At 40.4% G+C, this 21,210-nt stretch overlaps 2 protein-coding genes across 6 annotated transcripts in view; one reads left to right on the forward strand and one right to left on the reverse strand.

Moving 5' to 3' along the window:
• The window catches only part of myo1b (myosin IB), a 48,403-nt gene extending 42,930 nt beyond the window's left edge, over nt 1-5,473 (reverse strand). For 3 of the 5 annotated variants that reach the window (XM_028394248.1, XM_028394244.1, XM_028394243.1), the window contains exon 1: nt 5,202-5,473. The gene's annotated coding sequence lies outside the window, so the exon portion shown is untranslated. The remainder of the gene's footprint in view (nt 1-5,201) is intronic. The other 2 variants (XM_028394245.1, XM_028394242.1) reach the window with 2 other exon arrangements.
• A 763-nt stretch (nt 5,474-6,236) lies between these two features.
• LOC114426700 (basic leucine zipper and W2 domain-containing protein 1-A-like) lies at nt 6,237-12,832 on the forward strand. Its single transcript, XM_028394249.1, has 12 exons — nt 6,237-6,355; nt 6,926-6,997; nt 7,212-7,388; nt 7,660-7,754; nt 7,860-7,925; nt 8,035-8,170; nt 10,550-10,659; nt 10,886-11,056; nt 11,332-11,478; nt 11,770-11,908; nt 12,148-12,270; nt 12,522-12,832. Exons 1-12 carry the CDS (start codon nt 6,241-6,243, stop codon nt 12,551-12,553), a joined length of 1,383 nt encoding a protein of 460 aa, XP_028250050.1. The 5' UTR covers nt 6,237-6,240; the 3' UTR covers nt 12,554-12,832.
• The last annotated feature ends 8,378 nt before the right edge of the window (nt 12,833-21,210 follow it).

Below are 21,210 nucleotides of genomic sequence, written 5' to 3' on the forward strand. Positions count from 1 at the left end.
TGCACTTTTTAAATATCTACTTCTAACATAGTCGCTCCGTCTCTTGGGGGGGTTGCAGTGACAATCACCTGCTCTGTGATCACACTCCATATGTTTACTTCCTGTAGTGCTTTAGAACGCTGCTGCTTTGCTACAGTACAGAACAAATGTAAGCGTTCTTTACCTTTAATCCAATGTCATGGAACATGTACTGTACATGTAAACAAACTCACTAACCACACAATCAGATAATGTCTAGATGAGCCTGCCAGCAATCAATATTGGTCAAAGTAATTACTACAAACTAGTTAACCATCTGCTGTGTGCGCTGCATTTTAATGGCTCCTCCTCAGTGAAAACAGACACTGACTTGGGATATTTGTGCCATTCTGTACAAGAAAAAACAAACAAGAAACATATGACATCTGTGTGCATCCTGGACACCCTCGTCCTCCCTGCTGATAACCCACTACCCCAGATTTGAAAGTGGCTTTCAGGCAGCCAGAGACACGATCTCATTAATAGGGGTTGTTGCCTGCTGCCGCTGCTGCTAAATGTTGCACTGGATCCAAACAGGGGAAATGGGAAGAAACCTGACAGCCTTGATTAAACTCAGGGAGGATTATCCTCACTGCTGAGGAGATGGGGAATATATTCTGTATGGTCTCTGAAAGTTCAAAACGTTTTTTTTTACGTATTAGTGTGACAATGACATGGAATCTCCTGGACTTTTATTTTAACAGGAGATAAAAATCATTTAAAACCTAAACGACCTTGCCGTAACCTACAGCAGACAACTTGACAAGACAAGCTGGATTAGAAGTGCTCTGCTATATCAATCCCTCTGATGCCTTTTACACTTTGCATGTTCAAGAGGTAAGCATCAAATACCGTCATGTGATTTAGCTGCTATTAATCTGAGATCTGGGTCTTATGAGTCAGTGATGTAGCAGTCACATCTCTGGCACAGTGCCCATGTGATGGCAGCTGCCTGTGATTTACAGACCATTTAAATTTGGCACATTAAATGCTTACCTCATGTAGAAAACCATCAGAGACATTAGTCTCTGTTAGAAACCTCCCCATTGTTCACACAGTGGGATCTGATGGAAGACATTTAGGAAGTGATCCAAGTGATCCCCACAATACTTCACTTGGACTTCCCGGTACAATAAAAACATCCACAGTGTCACGCGATATGCAACAGATCAAATGGAGGAGCCTCTTGAATGTCAAGAGAGGGTCACAACTGAGCAAATTTATATTTGATCTATAATTCCCACAGATTAAAGTGTTGTATTTATAGAAAGTGCTGAACAGAAAAGTAACCCATGAGTGAGGGATTTTTATCATCTTGTCTGATATTGCGCAGTGGCCTGGACTAGGGATTTCAATGCATGTCACAGAGATATTATGGGACATGCTGTGCTTCGTGCCTCTGACAGTGACCTAGATTTCCCAGCCAGATCAAGCTATGAAGGGGGGAAACATGAAAAAACACCATTAAGTCTGCATATATTATTTATAGGACCTAGACTTCAGCCACGTCATTTTTTTTCCTGTCCTCTAGCAAGGAGAGAAGTAAAAGGTCAACAACCTTGCAGGCAATTACATGTACGCAAAACACACAAGTAGTGAAAACACAAAAACCCCAGCTGTTGTTTGAACTCATGTACATGATTAAAAGTAAAGCAGCTCAGAGCGGGCAGCGGTTTTTTAGATTGTCAATACTTTAATCATGATCAACAAAGCTTGCTGTTTGTATTTAATATGTTCAGTGGGACAGCAATTGTGTGAGACAAACACACGGATCATTGTTGTCATACTACCTTGGGAGCGCTTGTTTGAGAATACAGTGGAATCATTAATCATCAAATTATAATAAAAACCCATTATGTAGTGTAATGCTCCTTTCCCATAGATCAGTGAGGATAATTTCCCACAGATCAGTCTGGCCTTGTCACAGGGCAGAAGAGTCACAACATTACAGGCTGCAGGCAATGATGGAGATTATAAAATCCCTCCCTAATGGAGCAACAGCAGGGTTGTGCCAAAGAGGAAAGAGGAGGAGGAGGAGCAGGGAGCAAGCAGCTGCCTGGAAAGGGACCTGGAATAGAGAAGGTGCACATAACTGCCACTCCGGGTGTAGGTCTGTCACACTGCATAAGGGTGTGCATGAAAAGACTGAACAAAATGACAGCTATTTTTCCTCTTAATGACAGCTATTAACCTCCTGAATAACTCCCACGCCAGCATCCCGACTGCATAAACATCAGCCACCCAACAAAGTACTTCCTTACAGTACAAATCAAACTGCAGGGAGGCACCGAGACTATAGGCACCAGTCTGGTTTGAGGCTCAACGTGTCCTTTCTCCCTTCATGATAGTTTAGCATAATTAAAGGTTGCTTTGAGTGACACGTAAGTGTTCACTCAGATCCTGAGCTGCCTGCTGAGGTGACTGCCCACCCACCACAGCTGCACACATCCCCCAACTCTCTGCTAATATTTGTATTTAACCATGAGCTAGAGGGCCCCAGGTGGTGCCAAGATGGTGACTGCAACCAAATGTTCTTTTGAGAGGTTATTAGCATACAGTCCTTAGCAAATGTGTCCTCTGTCTATTAGTGATGCACCAACTGGACTTTTTAAGCTTAAATTAATGGCCAACATGATCTGATACCATTTACTTGGCAGATAGATAAAGCTATTAGCAATTGGATTTGCAGGTTTGGCAAGCATAAAACGCCTCCATACAGCTGACTCTTTGGATCAGTCCATGTTGTTGCTCTATCTCTTTGTTGTGAGTCAAGTCTACAAGCATGATGCATGTGCTGCTGATGCATGACACAGCATGTGTTGCAGACACAGAGTGGAACAGATTGGCCCCATGGATCAACTCCATTATCCGATACCTGATCCTGCTATTTAGTCAATATTGGGGCCTATAGGCACATCCTTACTTCATGCTGTTGCTTTAAAAGGTCAGCACTGTAGCTAAACCAGTAATTGGATTAAATCAAATGATGTCTTGGCAAATTTTGCCTGCTACTTAGAAGGTAAAAGAGCCTACGTGTTATGGTATATACTCTAATGACTGCTATCTAAGTGTGCCACACATTTGGAGTAGAGCATTATCTGCACAGTCAGTACTGCTTTAAAAGGATTAGAGAGGTAAAGGATCCAAACACCCTCATTGTGACAACATCGTATCCTGATGGAGAGATTATTTCAGTCGTCAGACTATAGTTTCACATGATTTTTTTTAACATTTAAGGTCATCGAGTCTCTTAATTCATAGGTTCACAAAGTTAAACGTCACCAGTAGCAAACGCCTCGAAAGTGATTAAACCACGTATTGGCTACAGGAGAACAGGAGTGCACTGTATTACATTCACTTTGGCTCTGTTTCATGTAAGTGAATGGAGAAAGCAGCTGGACTGGATGTGAAAAAGCAGTGAGAGAAATCAAAATGTACAGCATTATTACTCTGGCTCCACTGGGAGATGAGGAAAGTGAAGTTCAAGCAGTTAAGTTGAATTGGTGGAAAATGTTCTGAGGCAAGCAAGAATGGGGAAAAGTTCGTTGTTAGGACTGTGCAATTTGGAAACCATGTGCCGTTTTTGCCTTTTTTGACTCAAAAGTAATGAAAAGCAATGATTTATTACAGCATTGATAAGGTTCTCAGCTAGGAGTGGAACTAGTCACTTCTGATGATTCCTGACCCTCCTATAAGAGGCACAAAGACATCCTCCAGCCAGCAGAGCCGCACACACGTGTGCCCCTGTCCCATCTCTGTTGATGCAAAGCTAACACAAGACACACGCCTCACTACACTAAGCTACACAGGCAGGAGTGTGCAAACACCATTCATCACCATGGCACTGGCTGGGGGGACTTTGGTCCTCTATTCACCATGCATTAGACCACAACAGCTCACCCCAACAGTGTTCATAAAGAGATTTTTGGCACATTTTGAAATATTTGGCACCTTAACACAAGCTGTCCAACAAGCTAGAATGGGCAACAGTCACACACACGCCAGCCTCTCTAAACTGAGTTAGACAGTTCTTTTCCAGGAGTCAGCAGCTCTGAAGGCTTACCACACACTACCTTTCACAGTCATCTTACATCACTGTTTGTTTGATCAGCCCGGGTAATAAAGTTCCCATCTGGTTTCCTGACTCTGGCCAAAAGAGGCAGAGCATAACTATGTAAAACCACAAAGGGAAAGATGCATTTTTTTTCTATTAAACAAAAAGATCTAATCTGATCCTTTTGAGACTTTAAGTACCGTATTAGCAAACTGCACGGGTCAAACAAGACTTAGAACAGGAACAACCTCGCGTACAAAGCAAATGAACTGACAGTTGTAGACTGATGGGCTGTGAAGCAATAGGTTTAGAAGGCGATGTATGGAAAAAGCGCATAATACGCAGATATAGATTGTTTTTGTGGGGCTGAATCCCAAAGAGGACCCCAGCTGTAAAGTCGTGGGAGAACTTTCTCACAGAGGTGAATAGTTTTATTCATGCTGCCATGCTGTGCAGTAATTTATTCCAGTCAGAGGCATTAAGATCTCTTAAAGCAGGAGGGTAAAACCCACCTTTAGTCACTTTATCCACCATTTAGGCAGACAGTCATCTTTGATTTCTGTATGCCACAGATCTGGGAATGATCCATAGACAGATAAAGTAAGCATACAGGGGAGACAATAGAAATTGGGTGTTTCATTAAACCCCCCTTCAGAGAGGCTGCAGCTCTGCATTCTGTTTGCTATTAAACTTTGATAACCACAGAAAGTGGAAAGACTGAATGGCTTTGTGAACTGACAGATATGCTGCTGTCCTCTCTTGCATTACAAAAAGATTGCCCGCAGATGTGGGCAATTAGCGACCACCGTTTTTGTGAATACTGCTGAATGAGCCCTGCTTTGTAAAAAAAAAAATCAAAGCAAACTGAACTCGGCCATAATTAGTCCTACAAGTTTCGTTTTCTGATCATTACAATTCGCACACAAAGAAAAAAGTAAGATACACACAGACACAGAAAAATCCCAACCCCCTCCTGTACGCAGTGAAGAGGAATGAATGAGTTGGGAAGCAGACGGTGTAAAGACAATGAAAAGTTAACTTTTTAAGAGTTACCGTGAATGCAACAGGAACAAATATGAATAAAACTGGTGCAAATCATTCGCAGCTGTTTCACTTGCATCCAACTTGCCTCTTTATCTGTGCAGAAGTTGCTCCCTCTGGTCCTAAATCCACTCTGCGGACACACACACAAAAAAGTATGATCCCAGGAATATTCTGCAACTCCTGAAAGCCCGTCCCCAGCTGTCTTTACTTTGACTGGTAGCCGCTGTGCTGGATGAGACTGAAACAGGCTCTCATCCGGATACTCAGCACGCTGAATGGAGCTCTGGATGGACCTGAGAGCGCAGGGTCTGCCGGGCGCAGGGAGTGGCTGGAGCGGTGTCTCTGGGCTAGTCCAGAGTCCCCTAATCACCTCCAGTGCGGAAGGGGGGGAGGTGGGGTTGTGATGCCTTCAGAGGGTTTTGGAAATAATAGCTTTGTTTATCAACTTGAGGCATCACCATAATTTTATCACTTTACAGGAATTCAGTAAACACTGTCTATTTCCAACGATAAACATGAAAGCACCGGACATTCTTTTAAAAATGGGCTTTGCAGTGCGCGAGGATATTTAGTTTATGAGAGACTCTGGAACACCCATCATTTTATTGAAGAATAAATAGAATTATTAGGTTATGATTAAACCATATGTCTAAAAAGATGCAGTAGATTCCAAAGTTTGAAAAAAGGAAAAAAAAGTGACATTTTGAGTTCTTTGGAACAGATCTTAGATTTACGAGGTGAACTTTAACGCAACATTAAAGTTTTCCCTTTATCCCAGAGAGAAACGCACCAACCACCCGACAGCACAACACCCCCCTCCTGTGTCTTAACTCCAGATCGCAACGACATGTTGACGTTTGTGTAATGAAGTTAGTGTGCTGATAGATCAACATGTTCCTGCCAGGAAGCGGATTCTCCTGCAGTTTTTGGAGGTGCATCATTGCTTCCATTTAACCAGGGGTAGTTGATTTACAATGGTTGTAGTATATCAATCTATCTCGCCGATGAACTGTCAGGGTCCTGCATTAAAGGCCACTGCAGTTTCTTTACAATCATTTCATAGTTTAAACTACTTGAAAAACCCTCTTCACAAAAGTAAGCGACCCAAACGCTTGTCAATGCGCATGCGCGGTTACGTCTACAATTCTCTCTTTCCTGGAACTGCGTGTCCTGGAGTGCAGAGTGCAGTTATACTAGTTTTTTCTTTCACGGTCGGTTTTGATCCTAACGCGGATTTCGGTACGTTTCTGTTTTAATTTCCGCTTCACGTGGTCGAACGCTAGTTATATATAATAGATTTAATGTGGCAACTACGTCAGAGAAGTAAAAAGAAACGGAAACGGACTGTAGTGAGCTAGTTAGCTAGCTAACAGTGTCCGGTGTTCCCTGAAGGCAGATAGGCGGAGTTGGCTCTGTTAGCTTTAGCAATGTCAATTCGTTGGTGGCAGAGTTAAATGTATTTTTTTACCTAGTTCACTCAACATATTGGCGTAACGTAATTTGTATAGACTTAGGTCGATAAACGTCCGTTGTTGTGTCGACACATGCACTGTACATTCATAAGTAATATTATTAGCATTTAGGCCACTTTTCGTGGGTAACGTGTAGATTAATGTCAGTAATTTATTCAGTTAAAGCTCCCCTCCCTACAAAAAACGTAATGAGGGTGGCTGATGTGTGACTACTACGTTGCACTCCGTGAGTCATTAGAGTATTATATAACAATGCCTGATAAATGCATCTTTACCGGGGGATTGGATGGAGTTGGGTAGATGGAGCCCCGCTGTTATTTCCATTTGTCTTCCACAGTGTCTTTTATGAGTAATCAAAGGCAGCAGAAGCCTACGCTAACAGGCCAGCGTTTCAAAACACGGAAAAGAGGTGAGCAGCTCCACAGTCACACAGCTCTGTAGTTTATACAGGCATGAAGTTGATTAAGAATTAACATGTGGATAATAAACCAACATGAATGTGTTGACCTGGACTTAAAAGTACATTTACAACAGTTAATGATCTTAATATGAAGTAGGTTGTCTTTTATGTAATAACTGTGACAGAGAATAATCTCAAGTTGTATATATTGATGTTTTTACAGATGAAAAGGAGAGGTTTGACCCTTCCCAGTTTCAGGAAAGTATCGTACAAGGTCTGAACCAAACTGGCACTGATTTGGAAGCTGTTGCAAAGTTTCTTGATGCTTCTGGTGCCAAGCTTGACTACCGGCGCTATGCGGAGACTCTGTTCGACATCCTGGTGGCTGGTGGGATGCTGGGTGGGTGGTTTTCATAGTTGTTATCCATTTTGAAAAACATTTTACAGGTACCTAATTATTGCAAGGTCTGTCTACTTATAGCCTAAAGAAGGGAAGATGTTTACCTATATTTTTTCCTTAATTACTGAATAACTGAAATGCATTTCGTTAAAAAAATGTTTTATTTCTGTTGTTCCATCAATTACAATAAAGGTTATTACTAGTGGATAGTATTGGTGTTATTGGTATACGACTTTTAAAATTGAACGTTTTACAATTGTTTTATTTTCAGCCCCAGGGGGAACTTTGTCGGACGACGTGACCTGCACAGAAGTCTGCCTCTTCAAAGCACAAGAGGATATGGAGACTATGCAGGCATATGCACAGGTGAACACTGCTGTATTATACCTAGATCACCCCAGAAAACTGTCATTGTCATTCTTGAGTTGGTACAAAAATGGAAGTGTGTTGTTTTTTTGTTGTTTTTTTTAGGTCTTTAACAAGCTTATCAGGCGTTACAAATACTTGGAGAAGGGGTTTGAGGAGGAGATCAAAAAGGTTAGTTTTTATTTCATTTTATTTCAGTGCCTTATTTTATGCAGTTTATATGCATTGTGTGACTTGGTTCAGCCTACCAGGTCGTGTTCATGTGTCTATTGTTTGGCAGCTGCTGCTGTTCCTCAAGGGTTTCACGGAGTCTGAGCGCAACAAGCTTGCCATGCTAACAGGAATTCTGCTAGCTAATGGCAGCCTCTCTGCATCCATTCTCAGCAGCCTCTTCAATGAAAACCTGGTCAAAGAAGGTACTCGGTTTTATGACTCTTAGATATGTTTATGTTGTCTTTGTCTTAACGTCTCTCAGAACTATAAGAAAATTATGATAATTAGATCAGCACAAAAACATCCACATTTTGCCTATACACTATATAGCAGAAGGATGAGAAATCATGCAGACAAACACTATGGAAAAGCCATTCATGCACCCAGCCATGCCTGTGATCAGTTATTGAGAAAGATTCTTTAGAGTGTTTTTGATATTGTCTATTGCACAGCACTTAACAGTTACACTGAGCAATGAAATTCTTACTTTGCGAGTTCCCTTCACATGACTTTGTACAATAAACAAAGTAGATGTCGGGAGCTCCTCGCAAACACGTCTGCCGCGTGGGGAGCCATGACACATTCATCACTGAATCGGCATTATTCTTATTTTTCTGTTTCATTTGTGAGTGATGCCCTAATAATGCCACAGCTGGATAATTTCTCAATTTACACATGTGTCTGTACTGCTGTAGTATTCTGTAGATAACTGGTATTCTTTTCAAATCACTGACACAAATTTGTTTGTGTGTTCATGGCTCCTCTGATTTCTAGGATTCACAGTTTGTTTGTTGGTTAAAATAATGTAATTGGTTCATAGATTGTTGTTGAGACTGTAGATGCACTTGGATAATATAGTGTGTGTTCAGCCTTATATGGCTCTAAATTGCTTTTAGATGCTTTGGCCTTCCAGGCCTAATGCAACTGGCGTGTCAGTAAATGCATCGCTGGTGGTGGTGGCTTGAGCCCCTGATGTAGCTGGCAGTGGATCATTGTCTGTGCCAGGAAGTTTCAGAAATGGATATGCCTGGAGGGGCATTTCTGTCAAGAGAAGCATGTGACTGGACAACTGTCAGCACCACCTCTCCAATTATCTCTCAGATTCTTAGATCTACTTGCAAGACCACAATCTCCTTCTGTCCTCCTCCTCCAGTTGTCATAAGGGAGTACGTCTGGCTTGGACACTGAATTTTTTTTTGACTTCCATTTCAGTGTCAGTCACCATACATGCCACTGCTGACACGACATTAACAGCCTCACAAATGGTTTGCCTTTGCTGGGTTTTGGATTTTTCCTTTACTGATACTTCAGAAAATCACAAGTTTACTTGTCTGTGGATGCTCTTATTCATCGAGATCATGTTGTGTCCAAGAGTTTAAATCAAACTGAGGAGTGGCGAAACATCTACATGAAAAAATCCATGAGTCCAGTTGCCTCGATTTACACTCTTGGACATGTGTTTACTTCTAAGTTGATTCTATAGCATACAGCATTTTGGAGCATCTCCATTGTTCTTCATGTCTTTTCACATGCACACCACCCATCTTTTATACTGTAATGCTACCTATGCTAATAACAAACATCATCCACAGTCCTCAAATTTATAATCAAGACCAATCATCCAGCAATCAATAGATATAATACATTCTTTATTTGACTGCAAATGCAAAACTTTGTCCAATATAGCAATATCAGATATGGTTGGTATTTGTTAGGTCTTAGTGCCAATCTTTAGGCATTTGCATCATGCATTTAGAATATGCATCTGATTTTGGGGCTTTTACTGAAATTGGCAATATATGATTTCTTGCTTGTTTATGGCCAGCTCTGTCTTGTAAAAAAAAAACACAGACAACAGACAACAGTTTTTGAGGCTGGCGATGCACAACCTAAATAAAATCACACGTTTCTGCTTGAAAAGAGAAACATACATTTATTTTTGATACAGTATATGCACAAATATTCCAATGCCGAACAGGTAGTGAAGGAATATATGAGAGAGTGTGTTTTTGACATTCACCAGCATACGGACAGCTTCATATGAACAGGAATGTTAGTGAAATATATATTTTTATTCATCATGAAAACAGGTTGGAATATTGTCTTTTTGTGTCTAATAGCATTTTTGGTAGTTTATGCATGCATGTTTGCACTTGTAAAAACCTTGAAGTGCAGCATCTGGAAAGACAAAAATATTTGCTTAAGTAAGTGGTCTTGTTACATGTCTAGATTATGAATTCATAATGCTTGGAAAAAAAAACAGATGGCACTGTGAAGTCTTTCTTTGCTCTAACTGGGCGTTATCAACCAGCTGTCTTTTGCTTGTAACAGAAGAAAAGCTGCAGCTCATGGTATCCTCAGTTAATCCACACCACCCAGTGACTGGCATTTGGCATCACATCGTGTTTTTGTTTGGAGTTTGATGCACATTTAATATTTCTTTTATCCGAACTCCCTACTGTTTTTGTGGCATTGTTCCAGTTAAAAGCTGTAGAGTTGTTTACAATGCTTTACTGAGGCCTTACTTTATCCTCTCAGGTCTGTTGGTAACAGCTGACTCCCATTTTTATGCATTTGTTCAGGTGTTTCGGCATGCTTTGCCGTGAAACTCTTCAAGTCCTGGCTTTCTGAAAAGGACATCAACTCAGTCGCTGCCAGTCTTCGAAAGGTTGGCATGGACAACAGACTTATGGTGATTGACATCTTACATATAAAATCTTCGCACAGCATAGGTGAAACTGTGCCCTCTGAATAAAGGGCAAAGCTAATGATGATTTGCATAATTTTAACAGTTTAACAAACTGTTTAGTAATTAGCTACTCCAGCAATTAATGAACAAAGACATCTTAATTACTGATGAATGCTTGTCTGAATTGGGTCTGCCTCAGGATTTGACTTAATTTAACTCTGATTTCCAGGAACTGTTTCCTCTCAACAAGCGCAGTTGTGAGCATTTCTCAAAGTACTTCACAGATGCTGGGTTAAAGGAGCTTTCAGACTTTGCCAGAAACCAGCAATCCATAGGTGCTCGCAAGGAGCTACAGAAAGAGCTTCAGGATCAGATGTCACGCGGAGATTCCCTCAAAGATGTAAGCCTGTTGGTTTTTCAGTGTCTTTTCCACCTAGTCCCTTTTAATAGGGGCTAGCACTTAAGATTGCTTCCATCTCGACCTCTCCCTCCTTGTGTCTTTAGGAGTGGTGGAGAATCGGTGACAGGTTCCACTCAACCTGAACAAAATATCTCTTTCTGCTAGTCTCTCTCCTGCCGAGCCTTTCAGACTTCTGCAGGAGTTGATAATAAACTTCAGTGCATGTTGGTAGTCAGTAACGTATGTTCTCTCATCTCTGGGCTCGGGTCTTGCAGATCATCTCCTACCTCCGAGAGGAAATCAAGAAGAGCAACATCTCAGAGCAGACAATGATTGGACTAATTTGGTCCAGCGTAATGAGCTCTGTGGAGTGGAACAAGAAGGAGGAGCTCGTCACGGAACAAGCCATCAAACATCTAAAGGTGACACCTCTGTTATTTGGCTCTGCCGCCCTCTTTTTGATGTGGCAGTTATGACGGCACACAGGGACATGAGAGATCTGAAGAAAGGAACAGATGACACTCTTAAATTATGCCTCAGAGATGTTTCAGAACGCAAGCTGCTGTAGGCTTTGAACTTAGCGGAGAAGATAATTGATTTGCCAATCTAAAGCCATTCTAGCAGAAATTATTGACAGAATCGCAATAAGGTCATGGAGCTCCCTCCCTTCCCATATGTTAAACATTGTGATTTCTGAACTTTTGTCTTCTCAGCAATACAGCCCGCTCCTCAAGGCTTTTACCTCCCAGGGCCTCTCTGAACTCACCCTCCTGCTGAAGATCCAGGAATACTGTTATGACAACATCCACTTCATGAAGGCCTTCCAGAAAATTGTTGTTTTACTTTACAAAGGTTAGTAAATAATACCATAAAACCACCATTTCCATCTTTTGTTTTTGAGTGAAGAGGAAGTTGGCCAGATGGCCAGAGATTATCACCAAAAAGTTTTTGGCTTTATTGATGTCATCAACCTGCCTGACGGCATTTGTTTTTCAAGCACCTGCTGATACATCTGTGCTGTTGGCGTCCATTTGAATTGATTTCTCTTTGTGTGTGTGTTTTATTAATTTTCCTGTGTATCTTTTTTTAAGCTGATGTTTTGAGCGAGGAGGCAATTCTGAAGTGGTACAACGAAGCCCACGTCGCCAAAGGAAAGAGCGTTTTCCTTGAGCAAATGAAAAAGTTTGTCGAATGGCTCAAGAATGCAGAGGAAGGTAGGCACCCTCTGTCTTACTCTTCTCCTCTTTGTTTGTCAGTTTGTTTGTGGTGCTGCCTTCCACAGCTGCAGGTTGCCAAAAACATGGCGTGAGTTTGTGCTTGATCTCATCTGTGCTGCATAACAAATGGATGCATCTCATTGATCTCCACTTCTAAGATACAATGACACTGGTAGCAATGATTAGTGTGCATAGGTGTTTATGCACACTGCTGGCTGATTTTTGTTTTGTTTTGTTTTTTCCCCCAGAGTCAGAGTCTGAGGAAGAAGAGGCAGACTGAGGACCTCCTGCTAAAACAACTATCCTGATTCGTATTTTTTAAATTGTAACCATCACATCAGATGCAGTACAAGGATTTGTTACAGATGTCTGTTGTTTTCCTTTCTTTTTCTCTTCTCTACCTCTTCATATCTAGTTCAGTTGTAATATAAGGGCTTTGAATTTATTTTTCATCATGCTTTCTGCCTAAATCAGTGCTTGTATTCCACTTTGTACTCGTTCAGGAGACAGTCACGGTGCCACATTTAGCTAAATAGATAGAAACCTTCATGTAACAAAATTGAGCTTTTGTGTTTTTTTTAGAAAGTTGCCTCCTTTTTAAGTCCTCAGTTTGAAGGCATATTCCACAGCTCTTTCATTTAGTCATGGGACTCTAATTTGCTGTGACATGCCTGAACCAATTTTTTTTGTAACTTCCTTTTGCATCTCTACCAGGTATGTCACCACTTTATTGCCAGTTTTTAGAATATGTTGTCATATTGGTGATGGAGCTGTGCCATTTGAAACAGCAATGGTTATGGTGGTACCACAGCCCCATTTTAATAAGTTTTTCCATACCTCTGATGTAACACAATCACACTAGCTTATGTGTACCATCTTTTTTCATTTTAAAATAAATGGAAAATAATGGTTTTCATTTCTGCTGCATTTATTTATATATACAATAATACTGCAAACTTATTACAGAAAATATTACAAGCAATTAAGTGAAATGATACACCGTTAATGAACTGGAAACTCTAGAAATTCCTCTGTTACATTACAACCGGTGTTCAGTCCAAACATTTTCTACCTATTCCTCACATAATTGTGCAATCAAGAAAGGAGGAAGCCTGGCATGCGTGACCTGAGGTGCAAACAAGGATCGCAGTCACTTCACTTCTACTTTAAATGGTAATTATGGTTCAGTCAAGCATGCAGATGGTGTTCTAATATGTTATGAAACTGTAGGTCCATAGACATTCATTAGGGAGAGTCATTTCTCTGTAGAAAAAAAATGTCTTTTCATCTGTGGGTCAGAGCTTCAACAAGTGTTGAAGTCCACTTATGTGCAACTATACATGTTTGAACATCAGTTCTGTCTTCCAGATTAATATTGTTCACGTTAGGCTTAAGGACTCATTGATCTCTGTGTAACGTGCAATATAATCCAGTAGTCATTTATTTGTCTGTCTATCTCCATGCTACACTACTAATGTTGTAATTATCCTCTTTCATACAAAACACTAGGATAATAATCAAACCCAAAACAAAAGGACAAATACATAAACAATAGAATAGAAATATATAAACAATGAGATTGCCTCCACCACATAAGACAAAAGTGTTTCTAGGAGGACTTCTCCTGATCACATCATATGAACAGAGGCCATGCAAAACATAGACTGTTTAAGTGGGCTGGTGTTATTTGCTCATGAGTATTTTTAAACGTTATATCCAGTGAGAAGATATTTCATAATGTCATTCCTCTGTCCATGACGGTATGTAAGACCATACAGGCGAGGCATTATCAACTGATAATCACTTTTACTCGGTACCAACAGATGGCAGTAAATCCTAAAGAGATGCCTCCTCCTCTTCGTCATATTAAACCTAATCCTGAGCTCAAATAAACAATGCCATCTTGAAGACTAGAAAGTATTAGACACAGGCAGAACTACAAAGTATCCGACACAAGTATTTTCTCTGCCTCCTCTCTCCCAGGAGGATTTGTTTGCCTTTTGGTTTTTATTTAGTTGCTCTAAAGAACATGAAACAATTTGAGAGAGTGACATGCCGGCAGGAGGAAACACGACTGCTTCTGAGATTTTTGTGTGAGTGTGCGTCTGCGTGTGAATGGCAATGATGCCCTCCTGACTCCCCCACCTCTTACTGTGCAAAGCATTGGCAAAAAACCATATTTGGAGGGACTGTTATCTGCTTGTTACCAGTGCCGCCTGCCATCACACCACACACGAGGAGCTCCTCCCTGCATGTCACTGAGCATAGCTGTGGTATAATGAGCTGCTCACACTGTGCACTGACACATCTGTTTGTTTTGCTTATCTGCCATTTTCAGCAATTACATATGCTGCTTGAATATACAGTAGGCTTACCTGTGTTATTTTTTTATTTTCTCCCCCCACAGGTGTGGCTTACAGCATGTTAAGCTGCAAAAAATTGGTGGTACTTAACATACTGGAGAAAAAAAAAACACTTTTCTCCATCACACTGAGGCCTGAGGCATCTTTACCACCTTTGCACTGCTGTCATTGTTCACACACACACACACACACATGTATCCATGTTTTTCAATTACATGAAAACTTGTGCCCGAGAAAAATGAGGAGAACAACCCATTGACTTGATTTGTTTGTGGAAATTTCTGTCTCTGTTGGACTTCTGGCTTGAACTGAGCAAAGCTGCTCAATGTGCCAGGGAATGCCAGGGGAGTTGTGGAGAGCAATTATTCTGGATTTCACACTGCAGCTTTGGTCAGTAAACATGACTCACACTGCAATGCAGAACTCATCTGAATAATGCTGTCAGAAAACACAGGGAGACAGGGCAACTATTCTTTTGAATGAGAGTAGAAAGACTTGAGATAATTGCTCAGTTTTCTCCAACCATTCCGTGAACACAAAAGATGCCTGTTTTTTAGAAGTAATATCGCTTTGCTTTGCATTTTAAGCAGTATTGTGTCACTGCCCACAACCCACCCCGTTGTCTGTGTTTGTATTCATGGAGACCACAACTGATGCCTGGCTGAGCACCGGGGTAAAAAAAAAAAAAATAATGGAAATGAGAATCACCATGTTGACCTGCTAAATGCTGTCAATTTGTCCTCATATCAACTTCTGTGAAGCAGCGCAGCCTCCCGGTTAGACAATGGAGCACCTCTATGACAGGAAACAGCTGCTAAGCTTTTTAAAAACCAGAAGAGGCTGAGGAGTTTTTGGGTTATTTCCTGGCAGATGCTGTCATTGTCCGTCAGCAGTCTCTGGAGGTTCCTGGCTCAAGTCTCCTGGAGGCAAAGCTTTTTAATGTAGAGACCTGGCGCTTTTATTGTGAAGGTCATTCATCATGTCTAATACCCTTGTTTCACAGTTAGTTTAAATAAAGATGACAACTGTGCATGTTTGGACTATTTCTTTTGGCATGATATTAAAAACTTGAAAATTCCCACTGTGGTACCAGCTGGCCATCTGTCCTGCAATATCTTGGGAACACATGGGCAGAATTTCTTAAAATCTCGGTACGACACTTGGACTCGAGCAAAACTGATCAGATATGTTTCTCCTTGTGGCCTTACATGCATTACATGACATTATTTTTCATGCCTGGAACAAATATGCACTTAGACTCAAGCAGTCTACCAAATGTGATAAGTGAAGTTGACCTCATGTAGCTGTGGTGGTTGGCTTTCTGTGGTTGTATTTAAGTGTTTTATTTGTAAAGATTTTTTGCTGTTTTATATCAAACCTACAAAGATGTTATATATTTTGTTCCAACCCGAATAATACCTTGCATTGTCACCTATTTACTCCACTCCGGACAATGCGACCTCGACCTGAATAGCAACTTCTTTCTCAGTGGTCAGCCCTTCTCTCAGGGGTGAAGGTAGAGAAAATGTTCTAGCTGTCATCAAACAGGACAGCTTAGCAAACAGCACAATCATAGAGGTGAGGGGCAAAATGTTATAATTGAGTCAAGCGTCATAATTGTGCAAACAGGTTTCAGCGATCCTGTGGTCACCCTAACCTCAAACGAGAGCATCTTCACTCCCTAAAAGCCCCCTCTGCAAGCTTACGGGGAAACACTGAGTGTGTGTAATGGCCTGGCTCTGAGAGTCCAGGGATTTAACGGCTAGACTTAAGTCAACACTGAGGCTCATCACAAACATCATTACTTTCTCTTGGCTTGTCCTTTTCCCTCTTCAGTGGCCCTGGTCTGATAGCTGTGTACAAGCGACTGGGACGGATGGCCTAGTTTGATAAAGAGTGATCGACTCAAGGGTTCCTATTTACCGAGTAAGTGCTGGTCTCTGTCTCCGTATCTAGAGAATCAAGCTTTTACGGCATCTCATAGAGTAGATGTTATTACCATCTCAGCTGCTGCACCTCACATTGAGTTTCCACTGATTATTCAAACATCCAATCATTGTCATCAGGGCCGGACAGGCCACTGTTAAAGGAAAAGGGATGGGCATTCTGACAGAGACACCCCTGCCCACCCAGCCCCCCCTCCACCCCAAAGACCCATGGGAACGCCAAAGCTACAGCTCAACACTTTGGCTGTGACAAACCGCACTGATAACTTGCAAATGGAATGAAAGTTTGCATCTCTAGAATGTTTTTAACGAGTCTCCCTGGAGTGTAGCGTAATGACTGTGACTCTGGAATTGAGAAGGAAAGAGAGAGAGAGAGAGAGAGAGAGAGAGAGCATGTGTTTGGTTTGCATGCAGCTCTCAGCTTTCTTTTGCTCATTTATGCACCAGCAGCTGGAAAGACATGAAAAAACCTCTACAAAACTGTTTGTTTTTCTAAGGAATGGCTGCATCGGATGGAGGATCCCACTTAATATGAAATAACACAGTTTTTCCTGTGTATATAGAAAATTGACATACAAAAATATATTCAGCAGATTTTCACCAAGGACGTCGTTTGTAAGCAACATTTTACAAGTATTTTAAAAATGTCTTTTGGACTTCAAGTGAAGAATATATATGAAATGTCTTTCTAGATATACATAGTTTGAATACTTTTTCTTGGGCTGTCATAGAATATTTGTTCATTATTATCAACAATGAATGGAATCGTTTGAATGACTTTGTCCTGGTCTGTGATCCTCCATAGTAACGGCCTGTTGTACATAACAATGGGCTATTCTTCAGAAATAACCAGGCCGGTCTCATCCCATAGCGATGGAATTTTAAATGTACTGTTTCATGGATGCCAGTTGCCCTTTTTTTGTGTGTGACAAGCGACAAATAAGAATCTGAGATTCCAAGGTGATGCAGGCTTTAAGGACATGCATATTACTCAGCTACTTAATAAAGACAGCCTGTCGTCACTAGAAACGCATCACATGAGATTCCACTCCTTAAAAAATGTAAGTATCTCTACACTTTCACAGGGGCGGGGACTAATAGTCCCAGTAGTTAGTAAAAATTGTGACAGTTTTTCATGTAAAATGTGTTGTCAATTTATGTGTTTTAGGACTTACTCTGTTTTTAAAATCTCACCTTAACCAGTTTTTTTTTATTTTTTTGGAAAGCCATTTTAGTGATAATAACATATTTAAATAGCATATATATATATTTCTAAAAAGGATACAGGGTCACACACTTGCCACTGGATGTAGTGAGGAAGTTTATATAGTAGTTAACCAGGGAACGACTGTGCACTTTCAAGCTCTGTCTCTTGAGTTGCCAGTGGTTTGTTGGGTAGTGGAGCTGAAACATGAATGCTCCTGCTAGCCGTAATGCTCTAAAAAACAGCTTTCCATAAAATCCTAAATTAACACACAAAACGTCTTCAAAAAATCTCAGACCACTGAGTCACAATTGAAATGTGCCCCCCCATCACCCACACCCTTCCTCCTACTCAGACTTTTGTGGCTGTAATGGCCCAATGGGTGATGTAATCAGCAATAGGTCCATGGGTCCATACCTGAATTTCCCCTTGTGGAACAATAAAGTATCTACCTATCTATTTATCCACATGTCCTATTAGCATAAAGGTAACGATGTGGCATTTTTTCATGAGGATGTATTATTTAGAGAAAACATTAAACTCAAAATGTTGATTTAAACTAAATTTACTGTGCTTCTACCATGGAATAGGTGTGATCAGCATCCCTGGTAATAAGAAGCAGGTCCAAAGCAGCAGTCGGTTTTGCATACCTAGTAGCTTTTTACTGCTACCAGTGAATTACAGTCATATCCCCTGATGGAACATGATGGAGGTATTATCAGAGTTCCTAGATGTTTCATGATGGATCATCAAGATATTTCCAAGATGGAAGGAAGCCAAATTGTTAATTTGCCTTGCTTTCAGTGACAATAAAAACAAAATGAGGCTGCATAACATAATGGGAAAACAAGGCCACACCGAGGAGCATCTTCCTCATAAATAAATAGGGACATTTTTTAGTTCTTCTAAGAAAAAACTAGCAAAACATACACACATAGATTACATACAAGCCTTTGGATTTTAAGATTTTCAAGATTTTTAAGAAGACTTCCTGCACTCAGAATACAGTAAGTGTCATAATGCAATTACTCTCTATTCAGTGGTACTCCTCATTACAAAAGAAAGGTACAGTGAAGAAAAAACATGTCCAAATTACACCCAATTCACTTGGAGGCTTTCTAAAATTGATTGAAAAAACAACTTACAGTCACACGTCATCTTTTCACTCCTCTGCTAATATCAAAGCATTATCAGTCGCTTTTATGTGATGCTCCAGGTTTGTGTTATTGTTAGACATCGCACATAAGGACATTTTGTCTTTGTCACAGATGAGATAAAAGAGGTGATAGCCATCATGCCTTATTGATTTTCTCTCCTTTCAAAGCTCCAGATGAAGAGGAATAAACCAGGCGGTGTGGAGGTTTTTTCAGAAGATAAGCCAGATTTTTGGTTCTGCAGCTTGAACAGCAGCAGAATCATGTTCCATGAACAGGAAACATACAATTCACTGGACATTATTGTACGGTGGCACACAGGCAAAGAATGAAAAATACAGGTTCCTTCTCAAGCATGCATCACTGCACACCACTGGGCAAACAGGTCAGAATTGTCCCAATTAAAACAGCTTCATGCTGATATTTAGTCTGTGTGATTAGACATGCTTTAATGATAATTCATCATAGGGGATACAACACTTTTCTTTTGATATTTTCTTGTTCCCTGTGTTATTAAGGTTGAATTTTATTGTTGTGTAGGAGCTGTATTCCCCAGTAGTTTAGGTTGGTTTAGTACTGTATCGGCCCAAATTCGTAAACATTATCCATGGAGACTCTCTCCATTGTGTACACAGGACACCTTTTAGAAACTGTTTATCCCTGATGATTTTTTTCACCTGTACACAGCAAGATCACAGATTATGACTCCAAAAACTTCAGATGCAAGGTAAGGATTTTAAAGTTCTGTTATAAAAATGTAACAAAGCCTCCTGTTGCCTTATCTTGTGGCGATGTGCACCTTTGAAATTTTCAAGATGGCAAAGATGAATCATGTCTGAGTAGCAAGGGGGCCCCAGGTGTGACTTATTTCTGCCATCTTGAAAGTGTAACACACACTCCACGGAGCCCCTTCTGAGAGCACAAGTGGCTGTTTATTAGCAAAATAGGCCACAAATTTGAATGTGCTGTCATCAATTACCAGCACAACATTATTAACTTACACCAACAAACTATCAGCCTTTTTGTGGGTTACTGTTTACTGAATGGTTGTTCTAAATTCAACTCCACTTAGAGTTTTCCAAATGAATAAAGAAATTGTGTGTGATTTGGTAAAAAGCTTCGACATTGTTGTATGACTGATGAACACGCTGATTGACATTGTTGGTTAATGTTTCATTTCAGCAACTTTCTGCTGCAGTGAAGTACACCTGTGGCATAACTATAAATGCCACTTGGCAATTACCACATCCACTCTCTGCATTGCTTTGCTCACTAGCCAATCAAAGGCACAGATGCCACTTGCAGTCTGAGTGCCACTTTATACCCTTAACACTCTTCTACTGTAGTAAAATTACAATTATGGCAGAGCAATGTATGAGCTCGTGTTATTTTTTAGAATGAGAAAATGTGTGGTAGATACAGTCAAAAATGTGCATGTTTGTTGTTGTTTATTACTTTTTATTAAAGCCACTTAAGGTAATGGCTCGTGCAAACCTTTATTGACACATTACAAATTGTTACTGACTCTTTAATGCACATAGGTTTTATAATTTAACAACAAATATGTGCACAGCTGGGACTTTTAAACCTGCGTTATTCAGTTCTGTCACTTTAAAAACAGCATGATACTTTGGTGTTTTGGTGTCTTGTTTCATTTGCTTGATGATTCAGTAGCTCTTTACAATAAAGCTTTGGATTGGATAGTAAATATATCTGTGTGAATCCTTTAACAATTAAATATAATTTCTTGTTTCACACTGGTTTTGAAATTGATGCAATGAAAGAAAAGACCGCAGGTGGTGATGGAGTAACATCTGGGCTTTTAAGAGAAAATGAGAAATTAATTAGTTTTTCTGTCCTTGTAAATACAGGGTGTGGGTGCGGTGAGGGAACGGGGTTTGTTATTGTGAAATTAAAAAACTGTACATTTATATGAAAAGTTTTTGCTGTCTTAAGTTGGATGATGTGCATAAAGAACAGAGAAAAAATAACATTTAGAGAGATGGAACATGGGTCATTTTAAAGGACTTCTGTTAAATTTCAATGGCTGTTCTCACCTGTATGTGTCATTAAAATGTTCAGACTGCTTTGCTCCCTTTTGTGCATTTCTGCTTTGCTCAAAATAGATTTTTTTCTTCTAGTGTACCCATTTAAAGGGCACCAGTGGAGAGCAAGTGTTTTATTTGCATTTGATTTATAAACCACTTGTAAAATTATAGGCCTGGAACCTTGCAACATCTTTTTCAATCACTCGCACCAGTTTAAGTATC

Source organism: Parambassis ranga, chromosome 21 (genome assembly GCF_900634625.1).
Source record: "Parambassis ranga chromosome 21, fParRan2.1, whole genome shotgun sequence".
Taxonomy (NCBI): domain Eukaryota; kingdom Metazoa; phylum Chordata; class Actinopteri; family Ambassidae; genus Parambassis; species Parambassis ranga.

Excerpts from the sequence above, each read along its gene's own strand:
- LOC114426700 (XM_028394249.1), top strand. The coding sequence starts at position 6,241 with ATGCGCGGTTACGTCTACAATTCTCTCTTTCCTGGAACTGCGTGTCCT. Across the intron at positions 7,926-8,034 it reads TTGAGGAGGAGATCAAAAAG|CTGCTGCTGTTCCTCAAGGG; the intron begins GTTAGTTTTTAT and ends ATTGTTTGGCAG. Across the intron at positions 11,479-11,769 it reads AAGCCATCAAACATCTAAAG|CAATACAGCCCGCTCCTCAA; the intron begins GTGACACCTCTG and ends TTGTCTTCTCAG.